Source organism: Eretmochelys imbricata, chromosome 3, assembly GCF_965152235.1.
Source record: "Eretmochelys imbricata isolate rEreImb1 chromosome 3, rEreImb1.hap1, whole genome shotgun sequence".
Lineage (NCBI taxonomy): Eukaryota > Metazoa > Chordata > Testudines > Cheloniidae > Eretmochelys > Eretmochelys imbricata.
This window is the reverse complement of record NC_135574.1, coordinates 80,386,041-80,406,914: the sequence shown is the minus strand read 5'-3', so window position 1 is coordinate 80,406,914 and position 20,874 is coordinate 80,386,041. Positions and strand designations below refer to the sequence as shown.

Genomic DNA, 20,874 nt, shown 5'->3' with positions numbered 1-20,874 from the left:
GTAACAATTTGTGATTTACGTCTAGAAAAAAATAATATTTACAATTGCTTAGCATGACAGGAGCTGATCCAACTCCATTCACGTCAATGGGAGTCTTTCCACTGACTTCAATGGAATTCCATACTGCATGTGTCTTCAGATTAAAAACGCACAAAGATGTTAGCTTTAAATGTAAATAGATTCTGTTCAGAGGCATTTATCACAGATGAAGGCTCCCTTACTAGGATTCTCAAAGGAGAGGCTGATTCAGTTAACTGTGAATCACATTGTAAACCAGTGGTGGATTAAAGATTTTGCCGCCCCTAGGCCCTGAAATAATTGCCGCCCCCACCCCCCACTCCAGTTCACGTCCGCTCCACCTCCTCCCGTGAGCGTGCAGCCAGGTCCTGTTTCTCCCTGCTCCCTGCCATTGCTTGTTCGCGAAACAGCTTCGCGAAGGAGGGCAGAAGAGGGGGGGAATGCAGCGCCCTCAGGAGAGGAGGTAGGGCTGGGGCGGGGATTTGAGGAAGGGGACCAATAGGGGCAGGGAGGGGGTGGGGAAGGTGTGGAGTTGGGGCGGGGCCGGGTGCGGAAGGCGCAAACCAGTGCTGCAGGAAGCAGCCTCTGGCTGCTGTTATAAATTTGCTGCCCCAGCAAATTTGCTGCCCTAGGCCTAGGCCTTGTCGGCCTAGGCATTAATACGCCGCTGTTGTAAACACTCATTAAGATTTTTTTGTGGTTTACCAGAACTAAACCACCACCACAAATCCCTCCACCCAGCAATTTAAAGCTGTTTCCAAACATCCAACCTGTACACTCCGGACCCTGGTTTGAAGGAAGCAGCTCTCCTCCCCAGGAATCCCTCATCAGGTATCCACTCTGCCACTTCTCCTGGAATCCTCCCACATGACCATTCCATGATGGCCCTGCAAGCCACTGGCTAGATTCCCAATGAATGGGCTCAGGCCCCTGAGCAAGTCTCAGTACCAATAGCTGGGCCCAGACTTTTTATTGCAGATCTGAGTTCAAGCCTGATTCCCTCTGATCTCCTTGTTGCCAACAGACACACAGTTTGCTCCTCACTTGCTCACCTACAGGCTTCTCTCTCCTGGCTCCTCAAGTCTCTTCCATCAATTTTTATTTAGATTGGGGCTTGGGTTTGTCTGCCCCCAAACAACAGTTCAGGGAGCCAGGTTAGGAGCAGCAGGCCTCACACAGAGACTGCTGTACTCCGAAGTGGAACTGCTATGTTGCACGCAGCAGGGGAAAACAGCCTGCCATTCACCCCTCTTGCTCATGAAAACTTCAAGTCACTGTATACAAGCTTTTTCAAGCCCGGATCATCATAAGAAAGAGATGTACTAGATCACTAGATGTACCTTCCCCCCCACACACACGGAGAAGATCTAGACCCTGGCATCAGGGACATTAGATATTAAATGTAATACACTATGCCAAGTCCTGCATTTCTTGTACCAATAAAACTTTGCTTGCCCTAGTTGACATCAGTAGCAGCTTTGGATACAAAAGAAATTCATGATCAGGTGCCTAATCTTAAAGAGACAATCAACTTAAAATCTAGTGATTAAAAACAATAGTTGAAAACAGATTCTATTTGGGGTATTATATCAGCCCCTAAATTCCCCAATCAATATTTTTGTTTCTTGTGTTTTAAAATTACATTGTATATTATTATTGTATATTATTGTTGATCCTTTTTTTCTCTCTATCACTTTCCAGTGTTGCGTGAAAGACCCACTAAAACAAGGGAAAGAATGCAATTTACTATATACAACATGAGGTCAAATGCATGAAGTAACTGAAAAACAAAACAAAACAAAAAATCCTCAGATTTCTTCCAGTTTCAGTAGACTTAAGTGTAACAATAGTAGTTAAAACAAGTTTCAGATGGAAATGTGTGCTTTTAGCTAATGCTGGTCATTTAAATACAGATATAGAAAGCATCCTGTTTTAAGTCCCAAAATCTTTATGCAAAAATCAATCCCATTATGGCAATAATTTTGGGCTGCAGGACCAGACCCTAATATAGGACATCCCCACTATCTGCATCTTCTAAACAAATCCACCTAGGCAAGGATCTTAAAATTCAGAAACAGAACACAAGGTTATGAAGTTTTCATGTGTAATAAACACTTATAAATTGCATCTATTTACATTTAAAACCAACAAAAACTGCTCTTTTTTTGTGTGTGAGATCACATAAACAGTCTTGTTAAGCACTTTCAAAGTTAAACCTTCTTCCCAAGGTAAACCATAGAATAATTAGAGCTGGAAGGGACCTACAGTGGGTCAGAGTTCACCCCTCCCCCTTGGTTAAAAAAACGTTATATACAAACATCTCAGCAGTTAAACTAACTTCAAGCATCAACCCTTTTACTGTGATCTTGGGGCTAAAACCTCACATATAATCCCTTTTAGTTTACAGAACTGTAGACCTTTTAAACTGCTGTACTTAAACTTATGCAGAATCACAAGAAGTTTCTATCATTGCACACTCATTAGGCCCAGCTCTGCCCTCTGATAAATACACGCATCTCCCACTAAAGACAGGATCTATTATAAAGCAGCTAATGTGGAATTTAAGGTGCGAAGAACAACAATACTGAGCCAAATCCAGTATGGTACAACTCTGTTGAAGTCAACATAGTTACACTATGCAGAATTTGGCCCATTATATTTACTCTTATAAAAATAAATGATAGTCCCATTAATGCAATTTGAGTAAAGAGTGATTCAGAAACAAACAGGCTAACTATTCTATAACTTCCTTCTGGAAATAATGAATAGCTCAAACAAAAGATCAACATGAAGATGCTGAATACATGGACAGGCATATGCAAACCAAATCTGAAAAGGACTTGAGTGTAAATGTTTACAAATGTACTCTACTTTAATTATAATATATAAATATAGAGAGACCTCTGGTATGTTTCCATCTGAAATAATGTGTTTGGCTCTGAGTACCTCATTACCAGAAAGATAATGACAAGCCGAAGGTAGTTCAGAGAAGATCAATCAAAATCAGAGTGCTGAAGGGAATAACTTAAAAAGAAGAGTTAAAGGCTCAATACTGCAGCTGTTCCATGCACAGAACTTCCATTGACTTAAAGAAGTATGGGGCTCTAAAAAAGACCTAAATATGCACAGCTTAGTTAACCAATGACAAAGGGAAAACATGATTATAGTGCACACATAATTGAGGGGTGTAAACACCACAGAGGGAGATAAATTATTTACAGTGCTACAAGTAAATAGAAGTGGGTATAATAGGATGAAATCATTAAAGGGAATTTGGACTGAATATCAGGAAAGTCTTCCTGACAGCAAAATCTCTTAGGCTTTGAACAATTTCTCAAGTGAAGGGGATGGAAAATCTTATCATTGGGAATATTTAAAGCTCGGCTAGACAAAACACTAGAAGTGTATTTGTAGGGAACAATCCTGCATAAGCAATCCTGTATAGGTACTAAGAAAGCTCATGCTCAAATAAATTGATTAGTCTCTAAGGTGCCACAAGTACTCCTTTTCTTTTTGCGAATACAGACTAACACGGCTGTTACTCTGAAACCTAAATTATGTGGGTTTTTCCTATTCTTAATTTGTAGGATTCTCTGATACATAGTATCTAAAAAGTCTAGTTGTATGTATGACAAGCCCTGTACATAAGTATGTGCTGTAGTAGAAGACACAATAGTTCTAAAATAGTATACAGCAATATTTATCCTGACAAATTCATAATATGACTGCAAACCCTTTCTCACATGAACAATATTTCTGACTTCAATAGTCAAATGATTAAGACCTAATTGCACGAGTACAGCTTTGGAGGATGGGGCCCATTGAACGTACAGATACCAGACTCTATTTTAACAGCATGCAATCTCTTCTTTGTATAACATTTCAGATTTTAAAAGGGCCTTATGTTGTTGTGGCTATCTATCCACCAGTGGCTACTGTCACCTTCAAATCAGCTAGCCAAGTAGCACAATTATTCTGTAATAATGAAGTATGTGAAATTCAAACTCAACCCGAGTTAGGCGTTGCTCCTCTTATAATCCCCCCCATTATATTAAAGCTTTGGGAAAGAGAAGAGACTAATGTCACCATAAGCCCTGCATTTAATGAATATTTCACCAAGAAAAAACAAAGTGGGATATATTAAAATACTTTCTTTGGTGTAATGAGAGCAATTAATTATGAACCACTGATAAATTAGTGCATTAAGACATATATTTGAGAAAAATCCAAAATTATTAATGAGGTTCACAGTTTAAACCAATTAGCTATACTATCTTTTATGGTATTGTGTACTAGCAGAAATCTGTAAATCCATACAAATATTTATGACATGTAGATTAGTTCAGTATCTCCAAACATTTACGCTTGAAATGATTTCCTCCTGCATAACTCACTTATTGGCTTATTAAATGTCCCCATCTTCTATGTGACACAAAATACAAACTGGCTTCAACATTTCCTACAATTTTATTTGATTATCTTTTGACTTTCTATGAATATTTTCTATTGTGTAAGTAAATTACACATGACTTACTTTAAAGTGTGTATCAATAGCACATAATATGATCACTTAACATTTTCTGCAGTTACACAGTTCTAAGAATATTGTTTTCAAATATTTTATTTTATTAATCAATTTGCTATCCTTTAAACACTTGTTTTTTTTAATATTAGAGGAGCAAGGAGAACAAAATATGCCAGGGTATTAGACAAAGAGAACTTTTTTTCTTTCTTTCATCTTTAAAATACATTTATGTAATCACAAAGAGCAATTAATGACCTAAAGACAGTTCAGAGGGGAAAAAAGGCAAGGAAACTGATAGCAATCAGATTTGACAATGATTTCAGTAATTCAGTCTCATGAAAAGCAGCAGGAAAGGAGCTGCTTCATCCATGCCTGACAGTGCGAAGCAGGAAGTGTAAGAATGTAAAAACAAAGTATTCCTTTTACATTAAAAATAAAAGCTCTATTTCATTTCACAGTTATACTTAATTCCACATACAAACAGACAATATGGATGAGTAGACCCTGGAGGCAGGGGAGGACATATCACAAAAAGGTCAAAAATCTACCCAAACACCACCACAAAGCAAAGCAACACACCAGCAAGCATTGTTTCTTGTTTCAGTTATCTCCTATCAGCTTCATCCTAAGTATATATTCCTTAAACGTGAATGGTGAAAATGAGCCCAAACGTACAATAATATATGGAATAAAACTAGACCATCAAGATAGAATATCACGTAACAAAACCTCCCCCAAATCATTGTAAACGTCATAGGAAATGGACAACAACGTGAAAAGTTAAGATGCCTTTAGCTTTCCTGACATGGCCATAACCCAGCCTGAAACAGTCTCTTTACTTTGCAGATATTGTTCTCTTTTTGTCTGATCAACTCAGAAGGGTGATGAAATTCAAAATGTCATTCTTGCAATTTGGGACTAATACAAGCATGTGGGAGATCTAGGTACACTGGTTTCTCACAAATCACATCAATAACCTTGGAAGAAGTTTTCTAAACTTCCTGATTAACATTTCTTGCAGCTGAAACTTTTTCAAATGAAGACATTTGTCTTAGAGTTTCCATGTACAAAATAAGGCTCTAGATACCAGTTAGATATGTTAAAAATATAAACAATGGACACATCTTTATGTTCAGTGTCTTTAAAGAGACAATGTCCTTAGTCTTATTTACTACTAGATATGTTTTCCAAAAGGGAGTTTTAAAACAAACAAACAAACACACACACACACACATACACACAGAGTTTGATGAGTCATGTATTATCAGAGGGATGTTTTCATGTCTGTATCATTGCAAAATAAACCTATTAATTACATTTACTTCTCACCAACTAATCTGGGATGAACTACTTTTAAAAAATGTCTAATTCTACAAGAAGAGTGTTACAAAAAATATTTGTTCACAACAGACCTAATTGATGAATATATTTATTTCTCCTTTTCTGTGTATATTTTTTATCACCTTTGCACGGAAGGACCTATCTGCTCCTGAGCAGATGACATAGCTGAAAAGTTTAAACCTTATCAAAAACAGGATATGAGATTATTTAAAAAAAAAAGAATTCAAAAAGAAAAGTTTGTACCCCAGCCCTGCATTGTGAAGAGATAAAATATCCTTTTGCACAATCCACCAACTATGGATGCTGATCTTATTTGAGTTTTAATGGGCTGATGTAGATAGAACCCCTTCTTAGAGCAGTTTTTATTACATATATACAGATGCATTTAAATATCTAGAACGATAGATTGATTGTTTCCCTTCCAGTGTAACTCGATCACCATTGAACTCAACCCAAAAAAAAAGGGGATGGGGGGTGGGGTGGGGGGAGAAGATGGGAGACAAAAGTTGGTCTTACTTGGTGTACAAAAACATCAACTGGAGACTCCAAAGGGTTTCCTTCCCGGTTGATCATGGAGATGAACCCGAATCCCATTCGCACATTGAACCACTTGCAATGGCCTGTTCCATGCAAAACCTGAGATTCCTCCTCTTCCTGCTCTGGCAACTTCCCGGGCTCGTCTCCACCTTTACTCGCCCCTGCTGAGGAGGGGGAAAAAAACACACACACACACACACACGATGCAAAGCAAAGAGTTAAATTCTGGTAAACGTCCTTTGCCTTGTACAAAGGGATTGCTCAGAGGGGAGAAAAACAACCACCCCCACACACCCGCACATTACAAAATAAACCCGTTTTCTTTCCCTGCACAGAAAACCATTTAAAAAAAGCACACAACCCAAAAAGCAGCCAGGGTAACAGAGAGGAAACCCAGCATATGCTCGCTCTCTGTCGCCCGGAACAGCCCACGTTTCTGTATATACGTGTATTTTTCCATTTTACGCCGACTTTCAGCCATACTACACCGCAAACGCGATACTTTACTTGTATATTGCTGGTTTAGGACCGATCCCATTTTCCAACAGAAATGCTCAGCTAAATTATTCTCTTCTTGCAAAGCGCGGGTGGGGGTGGAGAGGGAATGAGCAAAAAAGGGGCAGATTGCACAACAACGTGTTATTGCACATACAGCGGCGGATCCAGTACTATTTTCCAACGTGCATCCACCTCCCCCCCCCCTTGGAATCACTTTCAGTTAAAGTTGGGGGGACAGGTGTACAAACGTTTTCGCATCCCTCCACTGAAACTGTGTTTAATCGTACAGGAACAATTCAAACAATAGCCCCATGAAAGCTTTTCAAGTTGTGTGAATCGGTGTGGGCGGTACGGAACATTTTTGGAAATCCGTAACAATAGGTTTGTAGAAAGCCCCTCTGCGCGATCCGATTAAAAAAAAAAAAAAAGAATGGTGCCTAGTGGGGTTAATAAAGAGGGGGAGGGGAAGAGAGAGAGAGAAAAAAATAATAGAAAAACAATAGAATAAGAAAATTAACCTTCGGCCATGTTGCCCCACGGGCCCTCTGCTCCAAACTCGTGAGATGAAAACTTTCCCTTTGGATCGAAGTGGTCTTCTGCATCAATCTAACATCCTGATTTTGAACGATCACAAATTTAGCTCGCATGGTCTAATGTGCTTTCCCTCTTTTGATTTTTCCCCTTGTCTCTCCCTCAGTTTCTGGCCCCCTACGCACACGTGACTTTGTCAATTACATGCTTTCTTGCGACTAATTTCACATCAGATCCTTAAGGGGTTGGCAAGAGTCTGAAGTAGCCAATCGCCATTTCAACTTAGGCTGACACACCAAAATAATTTATGAATGAACAAGAAAATTCAAATACGAACTTGTCTTACAGCTACTTTGCACACTCCACGGGAAATCAAGATGACGTATTTTGGGGGTTTCTGTGCGCGTGTGTATTTACACATATGTGTAGAGATACACGTATAGCTACATATGGAGTTACATCCAACCCCTAGACATACAACTGAGATTATATATATATATATATATATATATATATAAACTGTCATAGGGAGGAGATATATTATGTGAATAGACACACAAATATGTATACAGGATCACATATACTATGTATGCATGCATAACCATATGTGCACTCTGTACAGATACACACCTTACTACACACATTGCCGTGTGTACAAAAAATATGTACATATTTGCAAGTGTTGCTACTTCCTTAATAAAAGTGGCATTTAAACACCTTTGAATTATAACTGTATTTTTGCCTTTTAACCTTGTATTTATTTTCTTGTAGACACGTTAGCCAAAATTCGACTGCTTCAGGGAATTTAACACGCTGGTCACCTTATTTTAACCTACTTAGGTTGCCAGGAAAACTTTATATGTACTGTACGCAGAAACATATGCACACTTGGGCTCAACATATACACAGAGAATCGCTAGTGTTCCTCCCTTTGTTTCACATGACTATTTCATATTCAAAAGAAACGCGTACCGGAAACGCGATATCACCTTAATATGGTTCAGAATGTGTTGAGGTTTAGCGTTTCAAAACATTTTTGGAGGGGGACGGGGCGAGGGATTGCACTTCACAGGTTTCTCCGCCATCTCTTTCCGGGGGAGGAGATGTGATTAATGACTTCCTAAATAAGAGCCCAGTTTTCAAGCCTAGCATTAGAGTGAACCTCAATCAGCAGCGATTGTTCTCCAGGAGCATGATGGAGGAGGAGGAGGAGGAGGAAAGGCTGAAAGAGAACAGGAGAATTTGCTAGGCAGGAGGAAGACAAAAAAAAAAAAAAACAGGAGGAAGAAGACAAAGAGAAGAGGAATAATGCTGGCCTGGAGACTGCACTTTTAAATCTCCACTACTAGTGGGTGGGAGAGTCAAGCACATAAAAGAAAAAAAAAAATCTAACTGGCTTGATACAGCTTTCACGTGTTCCTTCACGAATTCCCTTGGCTTTGGACCTCTCTCAGGTATACAAGTAGGAAAGAACAATGTGTTATTTCTACTACTGTACTTCGCGACCCACGTATTTCAAATAATAGGTTTTAATATGTTAAGAAAAAATACTTATCAAAAATGCCTATTTCCTTCCTTTTCTTCCTGGGGAAGAACATGGATAAATATACAGTATATGTTTGGGTAGGCATAAAAAATATAAAATCACATTGCCCATTTTTTCTTGTCAGTAAACATCCTATTCACAGGCACTACACAATCATAAACTAAGATTTGGTGACACTTCTGCCCCTGTAACATTTAAAAGGTAGTTTATACCTTGTTAAAATCTGAGGACACTGGGTTAAATTATTTTTTGATTATTTTCTGGCATTACCCCTCCTGTCCCATCCACACAAACATAAATAAATAAAAAGCCAAAACAACAAACTGTGATCCGCCCAGATCTTGTACAATTGTATTTTATAAAATTTCAAGGCACTTGCTGTTTCAGTCTGCCCAATTAAGCAAACCCCCTTTGCTCTGATAGGCCTGTTTACTCTTTTTGTTGCTTTTCAGGAAAGTGTATAAATCGCTTTCCTTTGTCTTTAATTTCTGTTTGAAATAACAAGGTGCCCAGTTGAACGTTTGGTAAAAAGAGAAGGGGGTGGGCAAAAGTGTAAAAATACAAGCAATCTGGCAAGTGGAGCAGAAGCTCTAAATCCTGAAATTCCTTTGCAGTCTTCAACCGTAAATTTCCTATAGGTTATTTCAACAGTGGAGGTCGACTTCCTACACTGACCTGCCTTTACACATTTGTGCAATAAACCATTCCTTTTTTCGTTTCCACTTCCTAATAAATGCAATTATTTTACTAAGTTAAATCAGTATTCAACTCACTTTATCTACGTGAAAGATTAAAAACTAAATATTTCCTATATCTATCTATCTATATATATGAACTACTATATATAATTTCAATTCTGATATAATCAATGGAAAAATAAAAGCAGGGCAGCTGGAGAGAACAAATATTTAAAGCGTTTTTTCTGCAAAAAGATTGAAAACGAATGTAGTGTATATATGAAAATATCTATCAACTATTTGATATGTCTACCAAAACCAGGAGGCATCTATATATATATGATTTTTTAAAATAGTATCTGTTATAAGAGTCTGTATTTTTCTCAGATTGGTCTCCTCTATCCGCATTTGGCTGAAAAATGCAATGGAGACTAGGCTCTTGGGTTTACTGATACTGGACGCAAATAAGTTGACCCAGGTCGTTGTTTTTTTATGGAGAAACTGTCCTTTGTTTCCAGATAGTTTGATATTTTTTAAAACAATACAGTATTATGCTTTTTATCAGAGTAAAGGGAGGAGTGTGAAAACAGCAAAAGAAAGCTGAATGCAAGTATAAGAGCTAGTTGAAAGGATTTCCTACATTACAAAATAAATGCTGATTGTGTAAATTACGCGCGTTGGGGAGGGGGGAGATTTGCAAGTGGTCTTTACTGAGATTTCCAGGCCTCCAGTATTACTGGAATTAAGGTTGGGGTCACCGGACTGGTCACTGGTGTCAGATGTTATCGACTCATTCATTTCCTGCAAAGGACATCAGCCTTTCAAGTTTTGTGGAAGGTAGAGAGCTGTTGCCAGCTGGGAACTCTCAAAAACCTTCCAAAATTCATTCACAAACAATCGGCCACAAACACCCACTTTTTTTAAGCAGACCCAGGTCGGGGGAATTCCAGGATCATGGTCATATTTCAGGCGTTAGAAAGATGCCGCTGTCTTTAACATCGACTTGCTCTCCCCACAGAAAACGTGCTTTTTCGTTGAGATAATTACGCGGAGAAAGAAACGTATTCATGAAGCTGTCCCAGGACTCCTTTGGCATCAAAACGGCCAGAGCTCTGGGTGCCTGTTTTCTAATTTGTCATGTTTCTAAAACTTCTCTGGTTTTAATTTTTTTCTCATTTCCGATTTCTTTTAATACCCTTTCCCACTCCTCCCACCTCCATGTATTTGGATCAAAACTCATGTTTAACACTGTGAAAACTGAGCTCTTAAGATAACTTCGATTTACCATGTTTTGAAAACACTTTGTAGTTTTGCTCAGGTCGCTAATCAAGAAAAGCAGGAGCGCGCGCCTCTGCCATTGCCCTGTGATAACCGCATCGAAAAGGGGGTGGGGGCTTCTCTGTTTGAACTATTATCATCACTCAGAGCTGGAAGCCCCAGGTTCCCCTCCCCCGACGGCCCATTTCACTCAACCGTGCCGGTGTGGCTGCGGGGGAAGAGGGAGCCCGCGCGCGCCGCGCTTGGTGTCCTTTCTTTTCGTGCAGATCAGAAGTGCCTGGTGCTTGGTGCGATGGTCTCTATTAAAACCAGATCCGCCGCTGCTGCGGTTCTTCCGAAAACGAGGGGGAGGGGCAGCGCCACTGGGGCTGGTCGGGTCAAGTCACCCACCCATCTCTCCTCCCCCACGTGGAGCCCGGTTCCAGGACCTGGCTGAGGGGCGCTCCTGGCTTTGCCTCGGAACTCACCCGCTTGGCAGGGACCAGACGCGACGGCGCCCTCCAAGCCTGGCCCCACGTGAGAGCCGGTGGACTCCCGCCTTTCGGGCACCTCCCGGTTCTAGCCAACCCGGGTCTGCTTCCACCCAGCCAGCCAACTTTCGGCCCCTCCCCACGTGAGGGGGATCCGCAAGGTCCCGCCCGAGCCGCGCTAAGCGGAGTGGACCTGTCACGGGGTGGTTCACGGTGGCTCTCTCATTGGCGCTGGGGGGCCGCCCAGTCCAGCCCCTTCGGCTTCAGGGAGAGCCCGTCCTCTCCAGGTTGTTACCGGCAGGGATGCCCGGGGGGAGTTGCATGTTTGAGGAAAAAAGCTCTCCTGGGATGGCGAATTCCCCACTCACAGAACCTGCTCCCTGCTAGGAAGATCGGGTCTGTCCCAGTGGATCGGGTCTGTCCCAGTGGATCGGGTCTGTCCCAGTAACGCTGCCAGCCTTAGAGATGGTTTCAGAGTAGCAGCCCTGTTAGTCTGTATCCGCAAAAAGAACAGGAGGACTTGTGGCACCTTAGAGACTAGCCAATTTATTTGAGCGTAAGCTTTGATGCATCCGATGAAGTGAGCTGTAACCCACGAAAGCTTACGCTCAAATAAATTGGTTAGTCTCTAAGGTGCCACAAGTCCTCCTGTTCTTTAGTTCTGGAGATTCCTCCCGAGCCCTCACGTTAGGAACCCAGAGTCTGTGTGTCGGGGAAATAACGCCTTCTCCCTCCCGCCCCGCCCCGCTCCACACCGTGTTTCTCTTCACAGTCAGACTGCCCGGTCGGGGCGGTAGTATATCGGGTGTCGTGTCATGTCGAACGGTTTCGCCAGAGGAGTTGCAAGGGGGTAAGATCACGGCGTGAGAGAAAATATCAGCGGGTGCAAAGGCTCTTCGAGCCCATGGTCTCACCTGCAGCGCAGGCGCCAAAATTGTCCTCTGGTTCCTTCTCCGCTGCAGCCTGGGCAGGGGTTTCCTCGGCACCCCAGCGCTCATTAGAAACGGGGCCAGGGCAATGATCTCCTTTCTCACACGCATTTCTTTTTTTTTTAACCCTCAGCGTTAGTTTTTCCGGGAGAGTTTTCTGGGATCATTAATGCATTCCATGCATTAATTTGAAATGCAAGAGAGGTTGGTATGGCTGCTTTTCATATTCAAATCTTCATTCTGTGAAGATCCCAATTATTACCTATATAATCCCTCCACCGCAACCACTTTCCATTATTGACCTGCAATACAACGACCACTTCGAGCTGGCTAGCTGTCTTTGTTGCAAAGACTGCCTGTCCTGTTGTATCTAGGTAGCTCTGTCAATTTTACTTGTTCCTTTAGCTTTGAAGACTCCTCCTTAGCTGCCCTCATGTCAGGAAACGTGGGCTGTGTGTAGAAAAACAGCGAGAGGAAATTTAACAACGCCCTAAATCAGCTATAGCGGTTCCAATGAATAAAACACTTTTTTTAAAAAGGGGGGAATCTTTCTTCCTTTCCCCATTTCACTATTGTTTACGGTGATTTCCTTACCCCTTTCGAAGATTCCGATGTCCCGACTATAAAAGTTAACACCTGTAAATAACTTCGGGGGGGGGGGGGTGTGTGTGTGTGTGTGTGTGTGTGTGTGTGTGTGTGTGTGTGTGTGTGTGTGTGTGTGTGTGTGTGTGTGTGTGTGTGTGTGTGTGTGTGTGTGTGTGTGTGTGTGTGAAGTTTCCGAGTAGCAGCCCTGTTAGTCTGTATTTGCAAAAAGAAAAGGAGGACTTGTGGCACCTTAGAGACTAACAAATGTATTTGAGCATAAACTTTCGTGAGGTTATGCTCAAATAAATTTGTTAGTCTCTAAGGTGCCACAAGTCCTCCTTTTCTTTTTGTGTGTGTGTAAGTTTATACTTCTTAACCGAAGATGCTTCTTAGACTTAATTTAAATTTTAAAATAAATAAACCTCGTTACGATTGAATCGTTCTCTCCATAATTATAAACTACGAAAAATTCAAACATACACTTGTATACATCTATGAATATTAAGTGACTAACATTTTATGCCAATACCGTCGCTATTTACACTTTTTAATTATTTTATTGTTAATTATCGATTAGTTTAACGGACCGTTAAATATTTCCATTGTTTTCCAAAAGTTATTAAATACTTAATCATAAAAATTGATAGTTTTTTCTGCCATTTGTATTTTGTACAAGTTGTTATAGAAAGTTGACGTCACACTGCAGTGGAAAATAGTGACGTATATAAAAACTTGATGAATTAATGTTTTTAAAGGATGTGTCACATCTCAAGGAGGTAGCTGAATGATTGGAATATACCTAAAGTTTATTTTAAATCTGAACTTTTAATATGTTAACAAATATTTATGAACCACGATTTTCTCCGCATTCCTGACTAAAATATTCCATATCTTAAAGCCTGTGTTTTATTTTTTTCCATCCATAGGTGGTGTTATTTTAATTAATAACCATAGTTTGGGGGAGGAAGGTTTAAAATAGGTGATTTGAAATATTTGATAGTAAAAAAATAAAATGAATGTTGATATCAAAAGTGATACTGTAAACATTCTGGAATAGCTAACAATGCACTCTGCATTTTTGCCTGTAATTCTGATGGTTTGGAGAGGCATTATTAAAATACCAGAAACTGCTCTAATCCTAGATGTAATCCAAGGGCATTAGAACACTGAGAGCCCTTCCAGAGCTCACTGCAGGCTGTGGCCTCATGTACATTAGCAGTTTTTCAGCTGTGGATTTGCAAGGACTCATAAGGACTGCTTCCATGGTTAGATTTAAGGAGGCGCCACATCAGTAACTTGCGGAAAACGTGGTTATATTTGGAAAACAAGCCCTACAGAAGAGTCTCGCTTTTGTAAGACCACTTGCATTTCACTGTCAAAAATACTCAAAATAGATGGCACATAAGGAGACATTGTATATGCTTCCCTACATTTCATTTCGGGAACGAAGGAAAGGAAGAGAAGCCTAGAAATTAAAGTTTGCAGCTGCTTCTCAAAGCTCCTATTGCTTTTTCAAGTTTCATAGCAATGGCAGTAAACATTGGGTTGAGAGGGAACGAGAGCGCGGGACTGTGTGTGTTTAAGGCTGTCCCGCCCACTGGCAGGTAGACACACCAGTCTCCGTTACCCATTTTAGTAACAGCACGTGCGCATACTACAATATATTGCTACAGAGATTAGGGGACCAACCCTGCTCCCATCTGCAGTCAACAGCAACACTCCCAAAGGGAGCAGGATCGGGCCCTAGATGGAGGTATAATCTGAAGGTGGGTTTGTATTATGTGGTGCATATAAATACATATGCAGCTCTCGATTGTACAGAGAAGCTGGATGCTATGGACGCTTGTTGCCCACTGACTATTCTGAACGGCTATAGCTGACCAAAGCCATTGCCTTAAGCACAAGATGTAGCTCGTGATTAAGCATGCACGGAATTCCCAGACCATTGTGCCGCGGCGCTGCATAAGCCTCACTCAGCGGTATGTGTTCAGTGCCCCAGGGAGGAGGATAAAGGATCGCACCAGAGGACCCCCGGCCCCTTTTATTTGCTAGTCTGAGTGACGTCAGGAGCACCTTACAGATCCCTAACAGGCATGCGCCTAACAAAAAAGTAGCAACTTCGGAACAGAGCCAAAAACACTAAACTTCAGTGGGCAACAGGAGAGCACCCAACAACGCTACAGAGCCCAAGCAGGGCTGGACGCAGGCTACATACAACTATGCAAACTCTTGAAACCAAGGTAAGCAACAGAATATGGTCACCCCTTCTCCTGACGCGGCTATTGTAGTACATGTTCTAAGGAGCCAGACAGCAGGCAGTGGACAAATGGGGAAACAAACTGGGAACAGCGGGTGTTGCTGTAGGGAGAGTAGTTGGGCAATGAGTTTTCCCAGGTGACCATTTGCAAAGTGAAATACAGGATTTGTTAGCACAGCTTCCAGGGAATAAAATCAATGGATACTGCCTAATGAAACCTGACCAAGATCAGTGAACTCTGAGGCTTTTTTTTTGTTCTTCTCCAGTTTCATATGCCAAAAACAGGGTTTGGCAACGTATAGTACTGCCTCAAAAATAGATGTAGGTAGGAATTGTCTATGAATGTGAGGACTGTGCGGGATAACATGTTTACATTGCTGCTGCATTAAAAATCAATTTAATATCGCTAAAAGATGGGCACTGACCTTTTACTTGTTGATATGTTTGTTATACAGTACTTAAAAACTATTGCGTTTTTTATCATTAATAACTCGACCTGTTAGAGATGGCTGCGACACACCATATTTCTTCTAAGAGTAATTCTGTAATGTATTTCAAGATGTCTTTAAATCCATTATTTAGGCTCACAAGATGACACCTGGGAATAAACATTCTATACTGTCCTTTTGCCCCCAGCCCAGAAAAAAAAATCCATTTACAAATCGTTAGACCAATCAAGAATTCCAAAGTTAAACCTTGGAGAAAACTGAATGAAATTCTTTCTTCGAGTCCAATCGCACTTTTCCAGACAGATATTAGCTTCATTACAGTATATTCTGTTGTGACAGTGGGAGGCATAAAGTAGTTATCAAATACCAATTCCCCAATCATATATGAAAAGTCAGCCATGTAAGACTTTATAAAAAAAAAAGACTGACCTGGTCCCGAGGAGACCTTCTTGAATGACCTCATCGTCTTCTAAGGAACCTAAAATCAGAGAGCTGAAGTCAGTACTAGCCGGCAAATTGTACTAGAGCACAGTATTTAATTACCCCTTCTCCAGTTTAACGGCTCATTAGAAGGCCATAAAATGCCAGGGCTTTGACTCTGTGAAGTGACCTGTAAACTTTTTAACTGTTTGCGACTTACCTAGCTCATCAGAACCACAATTAGATAACCAAGAGGTAACAATCAGCCTGTTACAAAAAAAAAGGGGGGGGCCTTCTCCATTCTTTAAAGGCATTGCCCCATTAATAATCTTTTTATACAAGTTAATGAGGAAGTAGACAAATACACAGATTTGCTGGATACTGCAAGGTGTTGTTTTCACTTATCAATATTTCATCGCAATAGGTAACTCAAGTACTAGTGGTTGTTGGCTTTGCCATGCTTAAATTGTACACCTTAAATCATTTAAAAAAATTCAATCAATTTGTGTCTTTACATATATTTCAAAGGAAGTATCTTGGAATAAATTTTTGGTCAAATTGTACTAAACATTATAGGTCATAGTAACAACCTAAGAGAATCAGTAGGAAAATGCCTTCCCTTTAATACTAGTAAAATCCCAGACAATCATTTGCATTTTAAACCAATACTTACAAAGTCTCAATAAATTAACAAAAATATTTGATCAGAGACCAACACACAATATGGCTTTGTTGGTGCTAGATGTATTTCTGGTCCACTTCCAATTAAGCAGGATCTATCTGATTTCATAGCATAATAATGACAGCAAAAATGCCATGCAGTAACATAGTACAGTAGATAGTGAGAGACACTCAAGGAAAGCCACTGACTCTGTTTAGAGTAATCTTGTTGCTCAGGCTGTGCAGATTATTTAGAGCAAGGAAGATTAATAGATTTGAACATACACAAACTCACCTGCTACCAGCCTATGTCCTTTTTGTCTCCCTCTACCTGATTTTTATACACTCTACCTTAAGTAAGACCCATCCAAAGCAAATAAACCACTTCATGTTCTATTTGGATGTGAATCTAAATCTCTTCTTCCTTTAAAGAAAATTGAGATTTTTTGCAATTGGAGATCATGTCCTGACTGTTGATTCTAGCCTTTTCCTACAAATGTGGAATCTCCACCTTCCTTCTCTCACTGTGTGAACAGCCAAAGACAAGTGAGAATCAAATTTCTGTATATTAACTTCTTATCCTCTAGTTAACCCCACTTCTATACAGCATCAGCAACTAGAAAAGGTGATAGCCAGCTTGTTTTCCCTTGCAGTGAAATAACACCAGCAACTGGTCTCTGTTTTGTTTTTTGTTTTTCGGGGTTTTTTTTGTGATCATCTATATCAAGTTTTGTTTTCCAGTAGAGCAGTTTATAAATTTAATATTAAACTTATCCTTCCTTTTACACCTTCAACTATTACAGCCCAATCCCTGTTTTTACTTGTCTCTTCTGCCAACCTGCAGCTGTGTGGCTTTTGTCTCTCGGATTTAGCTACATTATTTATGCAGCATAATGAAATATGCAAACATAGAGTAAGAGATCCTTTCCTGGCTTTGACAAGTGATGTGCTTTAGTTTATGGGAGGATTCAAAATACTTTGGAAAAGAAATATATTAAGAATTGCAGTAACTACCGAGTTTGGTACTCTGAAAATTGGATAGGGTTAAAAAAAAACCTTGTTTTTGTCACTTCAATGTATTTGTAAACATGTATATAAATATGTGGATATCATAAGCATCAGAATAGATTATTATACAGAAAGTAAATGGGATGTAACTGTTCTAAAAGACTTGGTGTTAATTGTTTCTTAATAGGCTATAGAAGTCTTGACATATAATTGTAAGAAATGCTAGCTTATAAAAATAACTTCAAAAGTCTGAACATCTTAATTCTATTAAATTAATTCTTAAAACTGTATAAACAAAAAACTAGTCGTCATATATTCTACTGCATCATACTGAAGCCAATAGGAATTTAGTCACTGATTTAAATGGGAGCAGGCTTGGGCCCTAAAGCAACTAATAGTAACAGTGATAAGTTAGTATTTTCCTACACTACTTCGGTATAAATATTTCAAGCAAATTGGGATCTGCTAGTGCTGAAATTGAAATTCATATTTAAATAGGCTTCATAATTGCTAATATTTAATAAATGCTAATCAAGGATTATATCATAATCAAGCCTAGTAAGAGGGTTTTGGAGAGAAATTGTTCTTTGCTTTAAAAGCCTGATTAAATGTCTATAGGCATTTAATCGTAACATGTCTGAGTGGAAACTAGTTGTAGGAATAAAGTGATATTTGAAGATACCATGCAATCATCACAGAACAGGAAATAAAACCTACTCAAGGAGAGTGAAAGTTAAAGTTATAAATTATACCTATGAAATAATCTTTACCTTTGTTACAGATAACACATAAAATAATTTGAGGGTTTTTTTTCTGCCACTTAGTGTTTATCTTTGGCAGTTCATTCATATTGGACAGTGAAAGGCAATAGTATGCCTCCAATCATTCATTTTTCCCCAAAATTCTTAGTGACCAGCAAAATTATACAGTGTTTTGGATTTCACATAATGCAGAGTGTTAATTTAAACAATTTTACTGCCATATGAAAATTGAATGTATAGTAATAGGGTTAGAAAATCAGGTATTTATAGTTTGCCTGTTTACCTAGAAAATTGTTTGCTCTATTTCAGAGATTAGCTAGAACAAAAATTTTAAAACAATGATCCTGCTCCTGCCTCCACTGAAATCCATCAAAATTTGGACATTGATTTTACTGTGAGCAAGAGTGGACTCAATATTTTATTAATATTGTTTAAAACAGTTACAAAATGCATCAGAACACAAAAGTAAAATATACAATAATAAAAAGTCACTACTAACTAGTGAGCAAATTTCATATGGAGCAGAAAAAGATACAACATTCCTTTATTTTCTATTTGCAACTCTTATCTAGGATGGATTTTTTTTAAGGATTTCAGGTGTACCTGTCATAGAAACTGAATTAGATAAATTGTGAACACCTAAATACTACAGGCTGTTTATTTTTAAGAGAAAATGCCAGGCACTCTTAAAAAAAAATAAAGACCTTATGGTAACATTAACGAATTTGTTTAAAAACTGTGAATTAAAAAAAATATATTTATATATTATATAGTGTATGCTTTACCTTTTGCACTTGATTCAGCTGCTGGACAGTAACACAGACTAATCAGTTTATTTCTGTTTATAGTCACTTCAACTTCTGATTGAATGCACTAGCACCATGCTGCACTATCTTAGTTGCAAATGCTGCAGAGGAGTGCTAAATCGAACAAATTACCTGACACTTAACAATGCTAAAATGTTTTTGAATTTTTAGAAATATCAATAGTTTTAAAACAAAATCCTAAGTGATGGGTCTACACTTCATTAAAATATGTTTTTTTTAAAGGTATCTGGTATTGTATCCCTTACTTTCTTTTAATATTTCATTAAGTAAGGTACAGAAATCAATTTATAATATCCCAAAGAAATTGAATTGCATTCTGTAAAATTCAAAACATCTCAAAGTTTGGAAATAAAACACATAGAAAAACATTGGAACTGATCCACATCCTCAAACCAGTGGCTTACCTATTCAATATTGTATAATTTGCTAAAGATACAACATAATTCCTGTGAATTATTCTCTTCTGAAATTATATAACTAGATTTCATTTTCTTGTGTAATTACATACATTGTGTAATTTTGTTCACAATTTTCTTCCCATCCCAATACTGTGAGCATTGCAATAAACATTTTTAGGAAGTGAAGTGATAAAGCAGGTATGGGAAAAGTAACTCCTTTCAATTATCTTCTAAATTCAAGAATTCACCTTGACACACTTTTTTAGTAAAAATCCTTCAAACTGACTTGGTTCTGTTTTGTTTTTTAATGATCAGCAAATAGAGGATTAATCTTTCTTTGCTGATCTGAACCTTTGAATCTTTTGTTATGTGTTAAATTGATTACCCTTTGTGGTTAACAATATAAATAACTTGGTGATATTCTCTAGCTATGTTTTGCTGACATATGAAAGGAGTAAGGTGGACTATTTGGTACACAATAATGTAGGCATTTCTGATAACCAGAGGGCCCAGTTCTGCTCCCACTCAATCAGTTACTAGACTCCCATTTGAGTTCAGTTGGAACAGGAGCACATAAGAACAAAATCTGCACCCATTGCTGTCAAGACTCTGGACTGTTCTAGTAAAGCAATGTAAATTGGGAATAACTAGCTCCATTGACCTCGATGGTGTGGAGTCTGCCACTGACTCCAACAGAACCAACATTTGACTCTTAAAAGTGAAATACCACCATTCAATTTAATTTTTAGTTTCTTTTAAATGATGTGCTTTGACCCCAAGATCAACAAGGTTAAAACTTTAATCATACGCACTAAAGTTACATTTTTATTTAGTAGTAAAATGACAATAATGGTATAATCAAGAAATACAATTGGATAAAGTCATTTCTCATTCCCTTTTAGTGAGATTAATTGTTCTTAATCCATATTATCTATTTTATATGTTCTGTATTTAGAAGAATTTGAAAAAATACCTTAAATAGAAAATGTTCTGTATATCTAAAAAAATTCCATAATATAGAATAGTGACTATATTTTCATATGATTGTAACCAATTTTACTTTTCAAGGGTACAAAAATATGTCTAAACATGAAATATTTTGAAAAGCAACTATTTAGTCTCTTTTTACTTGTCATATTTTCAGCATTTTATTCAAATT

The 20,874-nt window shown here is 38.8% G+C and overlaps 1 protein-coding gene across 1 annotated transcript in view; it reads right to left on the bottom strand.

The window, feature by feature from the left end:
* Positions 1–16,104, bottom strand: part of LIN28B (lin-28 RNA binding posttranscriptional regulator B) — a 117,128-nt gene extending 101,024 nt beyond the window's left edge. Inside the window, exons 1-2 of the mRNA XM_077811692.1 lie at positions 16,071–16,104; positions 6,401–6,585 (exon numbers count right to left, since the gene is read on the bottom strand). Coding sequence (XP_077667818.1) covers positions 6,401–6,585; positions 16,071–16,104 — 219 coding nt within the window. The remainder of the gene's footprint in view (positions 1–6,400; positions 6,586–16,070) is intronic.
* Positions 16,105–20,874: the final 4,770 nt, after the last annotated feature.